At 43.2% G+C, this 13,159-nt stretch overlaps 2 protein-coding genes across 2 annotated transcripts; one reads left to right on the top strand and one right to left on the bottom strand.

The window, feature by feature from the left end:
* The first annotated feature begins 2,705 nt into the window (after positions 1 to 2,705).
* LOC120108235 lies at positions 2,706 to 4,213 on the top strand. The gene is made up of 2 exons (XM_039121809.1): positions 2,706 to 3,296; positions 3,386 to 4,213. The coding sequence occupies exons 1-2, from the start codon at positions 2,706 to 2,708 to the stop codon at positions 4,211 to 4,213; spliced, it is 1,419 nt and encodes a 472-aa protein (XP_038977737.1).
* A 6,340-nt stretch (positions 4,214 to 10,553) lies between these two features.
* LOC120108241 lies at positions 10,554 to 11,940 on the bottom strand. The gene is made up of 2 exons (XM_039121821.1): positions 11,371 to 11,940; positions 10,554 to 11,280 (listed from the first exon to the last, which is right to left on the bottom strand). The coding sequence occupies exons 1-2, from the start codon at positions 11,638 to 11,640 to the stop codon at positions 10,981 to 10,983; spliced, it is 570 nt and encodes a 189-aa protein (XP_038977749.1). The 5' UTR covers positions 11,641 to 11,940; the 3' UTR covers positions 10,554 to 10,980.
* Positions 11,941 to 13,159: the final 1,219 nt, after the last annotated feature.

Below are 13,159 nucleotides of genomic sequence, written 5' to 3'. Positions count from 1 at the left end.
CAATCAAATGCCTACTAAGTCTGTGGTTCTGATGTTAAAAGAAGGGTTTAAGTCTCTAAGATATTGATTATGATCAGTGCTTGGCAGTGCAGTTGAATTTTTGAACTTTATTAATAAATGTAGAAGCGAACTTTATTAATAAATGTAGAAGCTGAAGACAAAAAGACACTGGGTAATAGTTCTGATATCTTAGTGAGTAACATCATTGAAATCAAACATTACAATCCAAAATGTTGTTTTGCAATGTTGTCTAGCAATCCATGATAGCTTCTTGGGAATCTCTTCACTAGAAAGTTGTGTTGGCTACCAGATGAACCATACAAAAGATGATAAAAAAGTTATCACTGGGATGTCTTGGTTTGCCCATATCTAACAATGAGATTGTGGAATCCTAGTAAATGCGACTTATAAAGGGAATCCCCAGGGAACTAGCCAGATTTTGCCCAACAAGGCTGGCGTCCCACATGCCATAAAAATGTGGACTATGGTTACACTAATTATACATGAATTAGAGAGTTTTTTTCCCCTCTTCCCCAAAGAATGATCAAGCAGAACCTTCAGATGTCATAATTATATGTTAGTATTTACGTGTTCAAGTTACAACAGTGATAGTGCTATTTCTATATCTCCCGGATGAATGCCTACCATTTTACTAACATAAAATGCAATAGGATGTGACTACACTAAAAATATAATACAGAAACATAGGCAAAATGCATCACTTTATAGATCTCTTAGATCATGTTTGGTATTACTTTAAGTGGCCGAGCTTTTATCTGTAGAGCTTTGGGCAGTACAGTTTTAGCTGGTAGAGCTTGTAATGGAAAGCTTGCAGTTCTAGCGTGCCGTGAAATTTTAATATTTATTTGGTAACGAAACTAAAAAAATACTTTGAGTATCAAGAAATGAAAAAGGACATTGTAAAGCACATTCAATTGCCTATTTGTATATTAAAAACTATTATCATAAAGTATTCTTAATTTTGTAAATTATCGATTTTGATATTTAATATAAATAATATAATAAATTGTTATTTTTGTTCATCATAAAATATAATAATCTTTATAATATTAATTTAAAATAATATGATATCATTATTTAAAAATAATATTATAATAGTATTATATTATTATTACTATATCATAATTATAAATATATAGTACGGGAAATTACTTTCCCGTCCCTCAAAAGACCCCGCTGTAACAAGAGGTCCCGGTTGACCCAAAAACAAACTTCCGGTCCACCGCTTCATGGATCTTTAATTTCCGGTCCCTAAGTTACTGTTTGCTTTAAAATATAGTATCCAAAGTGCCCCCAGGTTACTTAAGTACCCCCCAGGCTACCGGAAGCGGGAAAAAAATAGGTACCGCGTTCTGTTTTGGAACCGGAAACACTCTGTTTTTGTCTACCGAAGATGCTCCGAAGTAAAAATCCCACTTGCAGCCCTTAAGCGTGGATGCCCCTGGTGATCCCACGGAAGGTGTTTACCGAAGATGGCTTTCGAGGAAGATTTTGAGACGGGAAAAAGGTGTAAAAATAGGCCGCAATAGGGTATGCGTTTTGTCTCCGTTCTTCTCTGTTTTGTCTTTGCCAATGGAGATTGTTTGGTCTGGGAAGAGACAAGCACCCATTAGGATGGATGCTAGATGGATAGGGAGAGAGCATGTCGAGCCTTTGTGTTGACCTAAAAACGTTGAGACTACATCTTACTCTTTACCGGTTCCCTGTTTGAGAGAACGCTGATAGTCCCTCTTTCTCTGTGTAGTGAGACTCTGCTCCACTATATTCCTAAGTCTGTTTGCAATTCGGAATTATCTGTTCATTGCCTCCTCTTTTTTCCATTGTCATGGCTTCGGAAGACACTGGTAGCTATGTTTTTATGGCCATTTGTTCTTATGGTAGCGAAGCTGTGATTATTTCCATCTCAAAAGACACAATTCTTGATCAAATTTTTAAGGAAATAGTTGAAAGGTGGAGACATTTATCTTCTACAATGATAGAAGTTAAGTTTTATATTCCAAACAAGTCTAAAATGCTTGTTACGCTCATGAGCGATAAGGATGTTCGTAACATGCATGAAATACACGTCAACTTAAATGCCAAGGTGATCGAGATGGTTGTTACTCATTCTCCAACCTTGATCGAAGGTGCTGCTGTGGTAATTGAGAGGTATTCCCTTTTTTAAATATTGTTTTGTGCAACGGATTTTAGTAAGTTTGCTAAAATAATGTTTATCCTATTGTATGAACAGTGGCTCATCGCATTGTGCTGAAATCAGTTCGAGAGGGAAAAATTTTTCGAAGGGTAGCTCAAGTAATTTTGGTCAAGTTGTTGAAGAAACAAGAGCCGCAATTGAAGAGGAAGCAAGTCAAAAAAATTCGTTGGATGATTGGAAAAATAGTATAGAGGGTGTTGGTCAGGAGTTCATGAATGTGGAAACTCTACGTGACACCATTCGCAACTATTGCATTGCAATTTGCAGGGATTTTGTCTTCGTGAAGAACGATCGTGATCGAGTTACTGTATAATGTGTTTATGAAGGTTGCGAATGGCGTATTCATGCTTCTCGCCTTGGGAATGGTGAAAAGTTTGCAATTAAAAAAATGCACTGTAACCACACATGTGGAGGAGGATTGCAAGTGCGGTCTCATCCAAAGGCTTCAAAACGTTGGGTTTCCAAAATTGTTAAAGATCAACTTCAAGATATGCCGTTATATAAGCCGAGTGATATTGTAAAGGATATTCGACGACAATATGGTGTTGAATTGCCGTATCATCAAGCTTGGCGTGGTAAGGAGGTGGCCATGATGGATCTTTATGGTAACAGCCGGCTATCTTATGAACGGATTCGCTGGTATTGCGATGCCATTCGTCAGACCAACCCCGGCAGCATTGCAGAGTACGAAACAATTGATGGTCGATTCAGACGTCTATTCATTTGTTTTCATGCTTCACTAATGGGTTTCATAAAAGGATGTCGTCCTCTGATTTTTATGGATGCCACATTTATAAAGCATAAGGATGGAGGTGTATTGCTTGGAGCCACTTCCAAAGATGGAAATGATGATATGTTTCCTATAGCTTATGGTGTTGTAGATATAGAATGTGATGAAAATTGGGAATGGTTTTGCCGGTTTCTGAAAGAAGCTATTCATAGTTGTACTGAGTATAGTGGTCAACAGTTCACATTTATGACGGATAGACATCAGGGCATTATTAAATCCGTGCCGAAGTACTTTCCTGATTCTTACCACTCATATTGTATACGTCATGTGAAAGAAAACTTCAAGAATCAGGTTTGCATCGTCATATTATGAATAATTTAAACTACAAAGTATCTAAGTAATGTAGCATGTGGTATATTTGATTTTAATTATCAATGCAGGTCCTTGTCCATTATCGTGCAGCTGAGAGAAAGAGGCTCATTGATTTACTAAATGCTGCTGCCTATACACCAAGGCTTACTGTATTCCGAAAGCTAATTGCAAAGCTTACATCAGAAGCCCCTGGTGCTACCACCTTTCTCCTACATGCAAAGCCGGAGCATTGGGCGAATGCTGTATTTCCAGGTCCACGCTGGGGCATCATGACATCGAATGTGGCAGAGTCTTTTAATAGTTGGGTCCTGGAGGCTCGTCATCTCCCTGTGCCTCAGATGGTTGACCATATAAGGATCCAAATAATGCAGATGATGCATCAACGGCGTAATCGAGGATATAGCATTCAATCTCAACTTTGTCCTGATGCGGAGAAAGTGTTGCAAAAAAATGCGGAAGATGGTCGGAGATTAGCTGTATTTACGTCCAACATAATGATATATGATGTAAAGGATACCAACTACTCATGCAAAGTTGACCTGCATATGTGTAGCTGCTCTTGTGGCGAGTGGCGAATCTTCCGCATGCCATGTAAGCATGCTTGTGCATGCATCGAGAAGGACGGCAGATCACTATACCAATTCACCGACAATTGCTTCCAAGCTGAATTGTATAGAGTAACATATGCCGAAGCAATCAGTCCAATTCCTGACATGGAGAAACCCCAAAGTGCCTCTGAAGAGATTCACATTCTACCCCCTATAAGAAAGACACGTCCTGGCAGGCCTAAAAAGAAGAGAAGACCTTCGCAAGTGGAGTCAGTACGTGAAATGAGATGTGGACGATGCGGGAAGGTTGGGCACAATAGAAGGACTTGTAATGAGGTCATCAAGTAAAGAATATGGACATTATGAAGAATGTATCGAGATACCTGCAATGTATTTTCATGTTAGTCACAGCATATTAAGAACAAAACTCTTGTATTGATGTTAATGAAGTGCAAACTGAATTGTATATGTTGATTTTTTGTTAGATTTTAATTCAGTTACTTCAAACCGGAATGCAGTTAAAAAATTGTTACAAACACGTAATGATACACAGTTAATCAACAGTTGGCATAGCATTCGACGTCAGCTCTGACAATTACAATAGTTGAATATGGCGTGGAAAAATTACATTTACACCTAAAATCCCGTTTCCCGGCTTCCCTTCGACTTTGCCTAATCTGAGACTCTTAACGAGTCGACTCCGAAAATATTGGAGTCGACTCGATCTGTCCCGATGTCGACTCGGTAGGAAAAGAGGTCGACTCTTAGGCTTGGCTGAGCTAAGGTCCACTCTCTGTCTTTGTTCTGTCCCACTTAACGGGGCGACTCGCCTTTCACTGGGGTCGACTCGAACTGCCCAGGGGTTGACTCAGAACTCCGTGAGGTCGACACTTAGGCTTCGCTTATTTTGGCTGCTCTCTGTCTTTGCTCTGTGCCAGCTAAGGAGTCGACTCCCACTGCACGGAGTCGACTCCCACTGCAAGGAGGTCGAGTCAAAACTCGGTGAGGTCGACACTTAGGCTTCCCTTAATTCGGCTGCTCTCTGTCTTTGCTCTGTGCCAGCTAAGGAGTCGACTCGTCCGTCACCGGAGTCGACTCCCACTGCAAGGAGGTCGACTCAAAACTCGGTGAGGTCGACACTTAGGCTTCGCTTATTTCGGCTGCTCTCTGTCTTTGCTCTGTGCCACCTAAGGAGTCGACTCGTCCGTCACCGGAGTCGACTCCCACTGCAAGGAGGTCGACTCAAAACTCGGTTTTCACGACACTTAGGCTTCCCTTATTTCGGCTGCTCTCTCTCTTTGCTCTGTGCCACCTAAGGAGTCGACTCGTCTTTCACCGGAGTCGACTCCCATTGCACGGAGGTCGACTCAAAACTCGGTGAGGTCGACTCAAAACTTTGAGAACACAGTTAGCTTGTCTGGGAACACAGTTAGCTTGTCTGGGAACACAGTTAGCTTGGTTCTGGGAACACAGTTAGCTTGCCTGGGAACACAGTTAGCTTCTCTGGGAATACAGTTATGGAGTGTCTGGGAACACAGTTAGCTTGTCTGGGAACACAGTTAGCTTCTCTGGGAACACAGTTAGCATGCTGTCTGGGAACACAGTTAGCTTGTCTGGGAACACAGTTAGCTTCTCTGGGAACACAGTTAGCTTGTACAGTTTAGCTTGTTTCTGGGAACACAGTTAGCTTGCCTGGGAACACAGTTAGCTTCTCTGGGAACACAGTTAGCTTGTCCGGGAACACAGTTAGCATGCTGTCTGGGAACACAGTTAGCTTGTCTGGGAACACAGTTAGCTTGTCTGGGAACACAGTTAACTTCTCTGGGAACACAGTTAGCTTGTACAGTTAGCTTGTTTCTGGGAACACAGTTAGCTTGTCTGGGAACACAGTTAGCTTCTCTGGGAACACAGTTAGCATGCTGTCTGAGAACACAGTTAGCTTGTCTGGAAACACAGTTAGCTTCTCTGGGAACACAGTTAGCATGCTGTCTGGGAACACAGTTAGCTTGTCTGGGAACACAGTTAGCTTCTCTGGGAACACAGTTAGCTTGTACAGTTAGCTTGTTTCTGGGAACACAGTTAGCTTGTCTGGGAACACAGTTAGCTTCTCTGGGAATACAGTTATGGAGTGTCTGGGAACACAGTTAGCTTGTCTGGAAACACAGTTAGCTTCTCTGGGAACACAGTTAGCATGCTGTCTGGAAACACAGTTAGCTTGTCTGGGAACACAGTTAGCTTCTCTGGGAACACAGTTAGCTTGTACAGTTAGCTTGTTTCTGGGAACACAGTTAGCTTGTCTGGGAACACAGTTAGCTTCTCTGGGAACACAGTTATGGAGTGTCTGGAAACACAGTTAGCTTGTCTGGAAACACAGTTAGCTTGTCTGGGAACACAGTTAGCATGCTGTCTGGGAACACAGTTAGCTTGTCTGGGAACACAGTTAGCTTCTCTGGGAACGCAGTTAGCTTGTACAGTTTAGCTTGTTTCTGGGAACACAGTTAGCTTGCCTGGGAACACAGTTAGCTTCTTTGGGAACACTGTTAGCTTGTTTCTGGGAACACAGTTAGCTTCTCTGGGAACACAGTTATGGAGTGTCTGGGAACACAGTTAGCTTGTCTGGGAACACAGTTAGCTTCTCTGGGAACACAGTTAGCATGCTGTCTGGGAACACAGTTAGCTTGTCTGGGAACACAGTTAGCTTCTCTGGAAACACAGTTAGCTTGTACAGTTAGCTTGTTTCTGGGAACACAGTTAGCTTGTCTGGAAACACAGTTAGCTTCTCTGGGAATACAGTTATGGAGTGTCTGGGAACACAGTTAGCTTGTCTGGAAACACAGTTAGCTTCTCTGGGAACACAGTTAGCATGCTGTCTGGAAACACAGTTAGCTTGTCTGGGAACACAGTTAGCTTCTCTGGGAACACAGTTAGCTTGTACAGTTAGCTTGTTTCTGGGAACACAGTTAGCTTGTCTGGGAACACAGTTAGCTTCTCTGGGAACACAGTTATGGAGTGTCTGGAAACACAGTTAGCTTGTCTGGAAACACAGTTAGCTTGTCTGGGAACACAGTTAGCATGCTGTCTGGGAACACAGTTAGCTTGTCTGGGAACACAGTTAGCTTCTCTGGGAACGCAGTTAGCTTGTACAGTTTAGCTTGTTTCTGGGAACACAGTTAGCTTGCCTGGGAACACAGTTAGCTTCTCTGGGAACACAGTTAGCTTGTCTGGGAACACAGTTAGCATGCTGTCTGGGAACACAGTTAGCTTGTCTGGGAACACAGTTAGCTTCTCTGGGAACACAGTTATGGAGTGTCTGGGAACACAGTTAGCTTGTCTGGGAACACAGTTAGCTTCTTTGGGAACACAGTTAGCATGCTGTCTGGGAACACAGTTAGCTTCTCTGGGAACACAGTTAGCTTGTACAGTTAGCTTGTTTCTGGGAACACAGTTAGCTTGTCTGGGAACACAGTTAGCTTCTCTGGGAACACAGTTATGGAGTGTCTGGGAACACAGTTAGCTTCTCTGGGAACACAGTTAGCTTGTCTGGGAACACAGTTAGCATGCTGTCTGGGAACACAGTTAGCTTGTCTGGGAACACAGTTAGCTTCTCTGGGAACACAGTTAGCTTGTACAGTTTAGCTTGTTTCTGGGAACACAGTTAGCTTGCCTGGAAATACAGTTAGCTTGTCTGGGAACACAGTTAGCTTGTCTGGGAACACAGTTAGCTTCTCTGGGAACACAGTTATGGAGTGTCTGGGAACACAGTTAGCTTGTCTGGGAACACAGTTAGCTTATCTGGGAACACAGTTAGCATGCTGTCTGGGAACACAGTTAGCTTCTCTGGGAACACAGTTAGCTTCTATGGGAACACAGTTAGCTTGTACAGTTAGCTTGTTTCTGGGAACACAGTTAGCTTGTCTGGGAACACAGTTAGCTTCTCTGGGAACACAGTTATGGAGTGTCTGGGAACACAGTTAGCTTCTCTGGGAACACAGTTAGCTTGTCTGGGAACACAGTTAGCATGCTGTCTGGGAACACAGTTAGCTTGTCTGGGAACACAGTTAGCTTCTCTGGGAACACAGTTATTACGATTGAGTCGACCCGACTGATATTTGGAGTCGACCCCATAACTCTCTCAGAGTATTCCAAATAGCGCCTGTGTACGCAGCCAAGCTACGAGTCGACCTCTCATCAAGAGGGAGTCGACTCCATTTCGTAGGAGTCGACTCGGGCTGCCTGAGGTCGACCCGTAACTCCAATAAAGAAATAAAACCTGAGGTCAATCGACTCCCTCTTCCCTTCGATTTTCATGGAGTCGACCTAAGTTCCCTTCCTGTGCTCCTTGCGTCTCTTCGTTCGTCCAATTCCTTACTTCCCTCCTCTCTATCTATCATCCATCCGTCGCCATGCCGAGGAAGCAGGTCGTGCGGCCTTCAAAGAAGAGAAGTAATGTTCAGGAAGCAACCGAGCGAAGGTCCAAGGCAAGAAACGACGTTCCTCCTCCTCGTCCGCATGCTCCATCTCCTCCTAGGCAAGTACCCTTGGTGACTCGTCGTGTTTCTCTCGGTAGGAAAATAGATTTCGACTTCTTAGAAGCCCAGGGTTTTACCATAGGTCTGAAGCTGAAAGCCATGGGTTGGGAAACCCTATGTTCCCTTGACATTCCGACGTACCCGAATCTTGTTCGCTAATTCTATGCCAATCTCAAAACCGGAAGTGCTAGCATTGAAAGTGTGGTAAACAAAACCCCAATTCTGCTAAACCCGGAAACCCTAGGGAGTCTTGTGAACATCCCAACCTCTGGTTCAACTGAAGATTTTTTAGAAAATAGAGTGTTGGGCATTCAATATCTTCTTGGCACAGAAAATGTTAGTCCACTTGAGCAAATTTCGGCCAACCGACTTAGTGTGGAAAATCGACTATTACATCATATTGTTAGCCGAATCCTCTTTCCGAAAACAGGTAGGTTTGATTTTGTGTCCGAAAGAGATATTCTTGTTATGTTCCACATTCTGAACGGTAGCCCCCTTAGTTTACCTCACCTGATGATTAGACACATGGTAGAGTCTGCCTCTAGAGCTAGGGCATCCTTGCCATATGGAAAGCTCTTAACCTTAATCTTCGAGGAGTTCGGTGTAAATACTGAAGGGGAACCATCTACAACTCTTGGTCATTGGGATACTTACAATGACCGGTCGCTACATCGAATGGGTTTTCGTAAGAAAGATGGTCAGTGGATAAGAAAAGATGAAGGGAAGAGCAGTGCGTGCCATAGAGAAGAGCAGCGACCTGTCGAAAATGAAGAATCATTTCATCCTCCCACTGAAGAACCAATTGCCCAAACTCAGCGGCCCACTGAAGTTAGACTTATTGCTGAGCAGTTCAGAGCACTAAGGGATGATATCATGCAAGAGCTAAAAAATTCTAGAGATGTCGCTTGTACAGACTTGGTACCTTCCAACGCAACCGTGTGTGAAATGGTCGCTAAAATGAGGGCGGAAATGGTCAGTCTTCGATGTCTTGTTCAAGGACAGTACCAGAGATTTGTGGACATAGAAGAGGAGACCAAAAAGCTTCAACAATCTGTCAGAAAGGACATGGAGAATCTGAATGAAAATGCACAGGATGTATGCGACAAACTTCTACAATCACTTCATAAGATCAATCAGACTTTAGCTGACCTGAACAAGTCCTATCTCCAGTCCAACTCTGAAGTTGCAGCCATTCTGCAGAAAGTTTCAGAAGTTCTGGGTCTTGTAATGGGGAGACTGCCAAGAGCTTCTTCGAGTTTCACTGCCCCATGATTTCTTCTTTTCCTAGAAACTAAGGTTATTTTGTCTGCAAGAGTTTAATAGGTCTCGAGGAGACTCATTGTAATATATTTATGTAATGTCAACAATTGCAATGAAATGTTCTATTTTTGACCAACATGGCTTGTATAATGATATTTTGATTCTATGGTAATTGCGTATTCGTAACATCCAGAAGATTGCTAAAAAAGGGGAAAGAAATAAAAGTTAACTAGATTAAGGGAGTCGACCCCAGTGAATGGCGAGTCGACCCCTTATGTGGCACAGAGCCAAGACAGAGAGCACCCAAAAACAGCCAGCGACGCATAAGTGTCGACCTCAGTCATACTGGAGTCGACCTCTGGACATAAGGGAGTCGACTCCAGTGAATGGCGAGTCGACCCCTTAGGTGGCACAGAGGCAAGACAGAGAGCACCCAAAAACAGCCAGAGCCTAAGTGTCGACCTCAGGCAGACTGGAGTCGACCTCTGGACATAAGGGAGTCGACCCTTAAGAGTGCCTGGTGTGCTGGGGTCGACTCCAGTATAAGGGAGTCGACTCCAGTGAATGGCGAGTCGACCCCTTAAGTGGCACAGAGGCAAGACAGAGAGCACCCAAAAATAGCCAGAGCCTAAGTGTCGACCTCAGGCAGACTGGAGTCGACCTCTGGACATAAGGGAGTCGACCCTTAAGAGTGCCTGGTGTGCTGGGGTCGACTCCAGTCTAAGGGAGTCGACCCCAGTGAATGGCGAGTCGACCCCTTAAGTGGCACAGAGCCAACACAGAGAGTGGCTGGTGTGCCAGAGGTGCCAGAGTCGACCTCCGGACATTCAGGTTTGCATCCCTTAAGAGTGGCTGGTGAGTTAGCTTGACTCGTCGCGAACAAATGCCGACCTCTGAATTTAGGATGCTGTGCCAGACTCGACTCGTGGTGTGCCAGTGTCGACCTCTGAATTTAGGATTCAACCACATGAATGTTAGGCGACAGTTTCTCAAACTCCGACACGCTTTATGAAACCACAAATGTTGATGCATATCATTGTTACTTTTGTGCTGGATGATATTGTTACGATAAACTCGTACTGTAGAAATCGATTTTTAAGTGGCTCAGTTTAATAAGTCACCGTAGACTTTTCGTTTAAGCGATGAGCATGACAGGGAGTTGGAAAAATTGCCAATACATAAGGACTTTGCACGGAATAATGATATTATGTCTGAAAATATTTTATTACAGAGAACAAGAAAATTACAGTTGGACAAACATCCTTTATAACACATTTACAATCAAGTTTTACAAGTAATTTGCATTCATGTGATACAACACGTAGTCTACGATTTCTCTATACAAGTCTTCCCAGGGTACATTGACCTAAACCTAACGCTGGCAACGCTCCCGGAATGCAATAGAATACTCCCTGCAGCCCAGCTCCTGTATAAAGATGGATCCTTCAATTCTTCCTTTAATGGTCTCGTGCTGCCTCGGGTAAGTCCCTCTGCAAACATAAGCATGTATGCCCCGCTGTCAACACTATCATTTCGTTGTTGTGCACATTGTCGAATTTCAAAATATGCTAATTCTGGGATACGAAATCCGACAACGTCGTTTAGCCACGATCTCACAAAAGAAGCCTGTAATAATGTGAAGAATGCAAAATTTTAAGAACATACGCCTGCTAAAGAAGGTTCTCAGTAATATTAGGTTTCACAAGTGATACCAACATATCTAACAGCGTCCTCCCCAACGTCGAAACTCCACAAGGAGTTGTAGCATTCGAAACGCTGGTCCTTCAAGTCCAGAGAAAGTAGATACCAATGCCATCCCGTATTCATCGGAATGAAGAGATATCTACACTTTCGAAGATCGGCACATCTGAATTCCCGAAGCCATGTTTGAATACTGGGCAACAATGACTCTATGATTCTTTTGGTGACATCAGTGGTAATTGAGAGGTAATCCAATGGTAGATGCTGGAGCACGGCAGCCTGCATACAATTTATTTAACACAGCTTAGATGGCACGCTGAATTTCAATTGGAAAAATGTAAGAACGAGACATCATGAGCAGTAATTCAAAACCTGGATCTCGCAGCGCAAATATAAACATGGATTGTCAATAATCTCATTAGTGGCACGAGGCAGAAGCTCCAAAATGCGAAAGTACACATTGATTACCTGTACGCAATAAAAGAAGTACGCACTCAGTACCAAATTACAATTTGCAGTAGTAGTTCATTGTAGGAGCATACGTCACTCCGTACAGCCTTGTCATGCAGGAGCTGCACTAAGGCATCAGGGCTGCATGCAAGTTTGGTACGATCTTCGTCCTCCCATATTATATCCCTACATAACACAGTTATGTTTAAAAAACTTGAAATGCGATAATTGTCAAAAACGGTCAATTAATATAATTAACTTACCCAAACTCATGTTCTTCGAGGAAGAATTTAATAGCTTCTTCATACCTAATAGGGAGTATACTTGTCCCCTTCCCATGAAAGCTACATTTCAGTGCCACTCTCTGAACATCGTTAACTTTAAATAAATGCTGACGACAGATATTTTGGTTAGGAAACTTAACTGTATAGACTTAGCAAATTCAATATGGATAAATAAACACATATGGACGAGACAACAATTCTATACCGCTCCCGGGGGAGAGGTTTCCTCCCTTGTTGGAGCCGATTTTTGGAGCTCCATTAATGAACTTGTCGGTGGGTCGAATATGTTGGTTGACCGAGCGGGCGAATCCTCGGACACAATAGTAATTTCCGTACAAACCTCACCTTTTTCGGCAACTTTGACCCTTTTTTTAGCCCTTTTATAGGTCTTTGTCTGGTCTGATATGGCCTTAGCTTTCTCCGATGGCTTGCGCTCGCGTGCTCCCAGCTTCACGCGCTTGCATAAGGAGGACACATATGACCTGGGAGCTCTCTGTTTCTTCTTAGCTTCAGCATCAGTGGACGAAATAACCTGATTTGAAAATGCATTTCAAGACAATTTATACTACCATTCTCAAAACTGCGAACACTACGTACCAAAAAATTACATACCTCCACCGAATCAGCACTATGCTGCATATGATCTTTCTGAAGAGCATCGTCGTGAATAGGTGGATCAACTGTAGTATGCTCCTTCACGTAACCAAGGAAGAGGTTGTTTAAATCAAGCAAGTCGATTCATACTAGAACTGGTAGTTAACTTGTCAGACCTTATACAGAGGAAGCATGCTTACCTCAGGAGGAACAGTAGCATGCTCACCAGGTTTGTCATCAACCAGAAGGCCCTTATCTCGTAGGACCTTCTCTATTGTCGACACCCTCTTATCGAGCTGTTCTATGCGGGTATTCTCAACATCCCTAATAGGATGAGGGTCTGCTAAACTAAAACCATGTTGTACCAAACACGTCTCAAGCACTGTGATACGTGTGTGAATTTCCCGCAGTGGATGTCGATCACTTTGGCTGGATGACGGAATCTAAAACAACACAATAATGAATTAGCTTGTATG

Source organism: Phoenix dactylifera, unplaced genomic scaffold, assembly GCF_009389715.1.
Source record: "Phoenix dactylifera cultivar Barhee BC4 unplaced genomic scaffold, palm_55x_up_171113_PBpolish2nd_filt_p 001234F, whole genome shotgun sequence".
NCBI lineage: Eukaryota > Viridiplantae > Streptophyta > Magnoliopsida > Arecales > Arecaceae > Phoenix > Phoenix dactylifera.
This window is presented reverse-complemented; position numbering and strand designations above follow the sequence as displayed.

What these genes read in the sequence shown, in the direction of transcription:
- LOC120108235 (XM_039121809.1), top strand. Translation starts at nt 2,706, where the DNA reads ATGCCGTTATATAAGCCGAGTGATATTGTAAAGGATATTCGACGACAA. An exon ending in AAGAAAACTTCAAGAATCAG is followed by an intron (nt 3,297 to 3,385) that starts GTTTGCATCGTC and finishes TTATCAATGCAG; the next exon opens with GTCCTTGTCCATTATCGTGC.
- LOC120108241 (XM_039121821.1), bottom strand. Translation starts at nt 11,640, where the DNA reads ATGCAGGCTGCCGTGCTCCAGCATCTACCATTGGATTACCTCTCAATT. An exon ending in GGGAGGACGCTGTTAGATAT is followed by an intron (nt 11,281 to 11,370) that starts GTTGGTATCACT and finishes ACATTATTACAG; the next exon opens with GCTTCTTTTGTGAGATCGTG.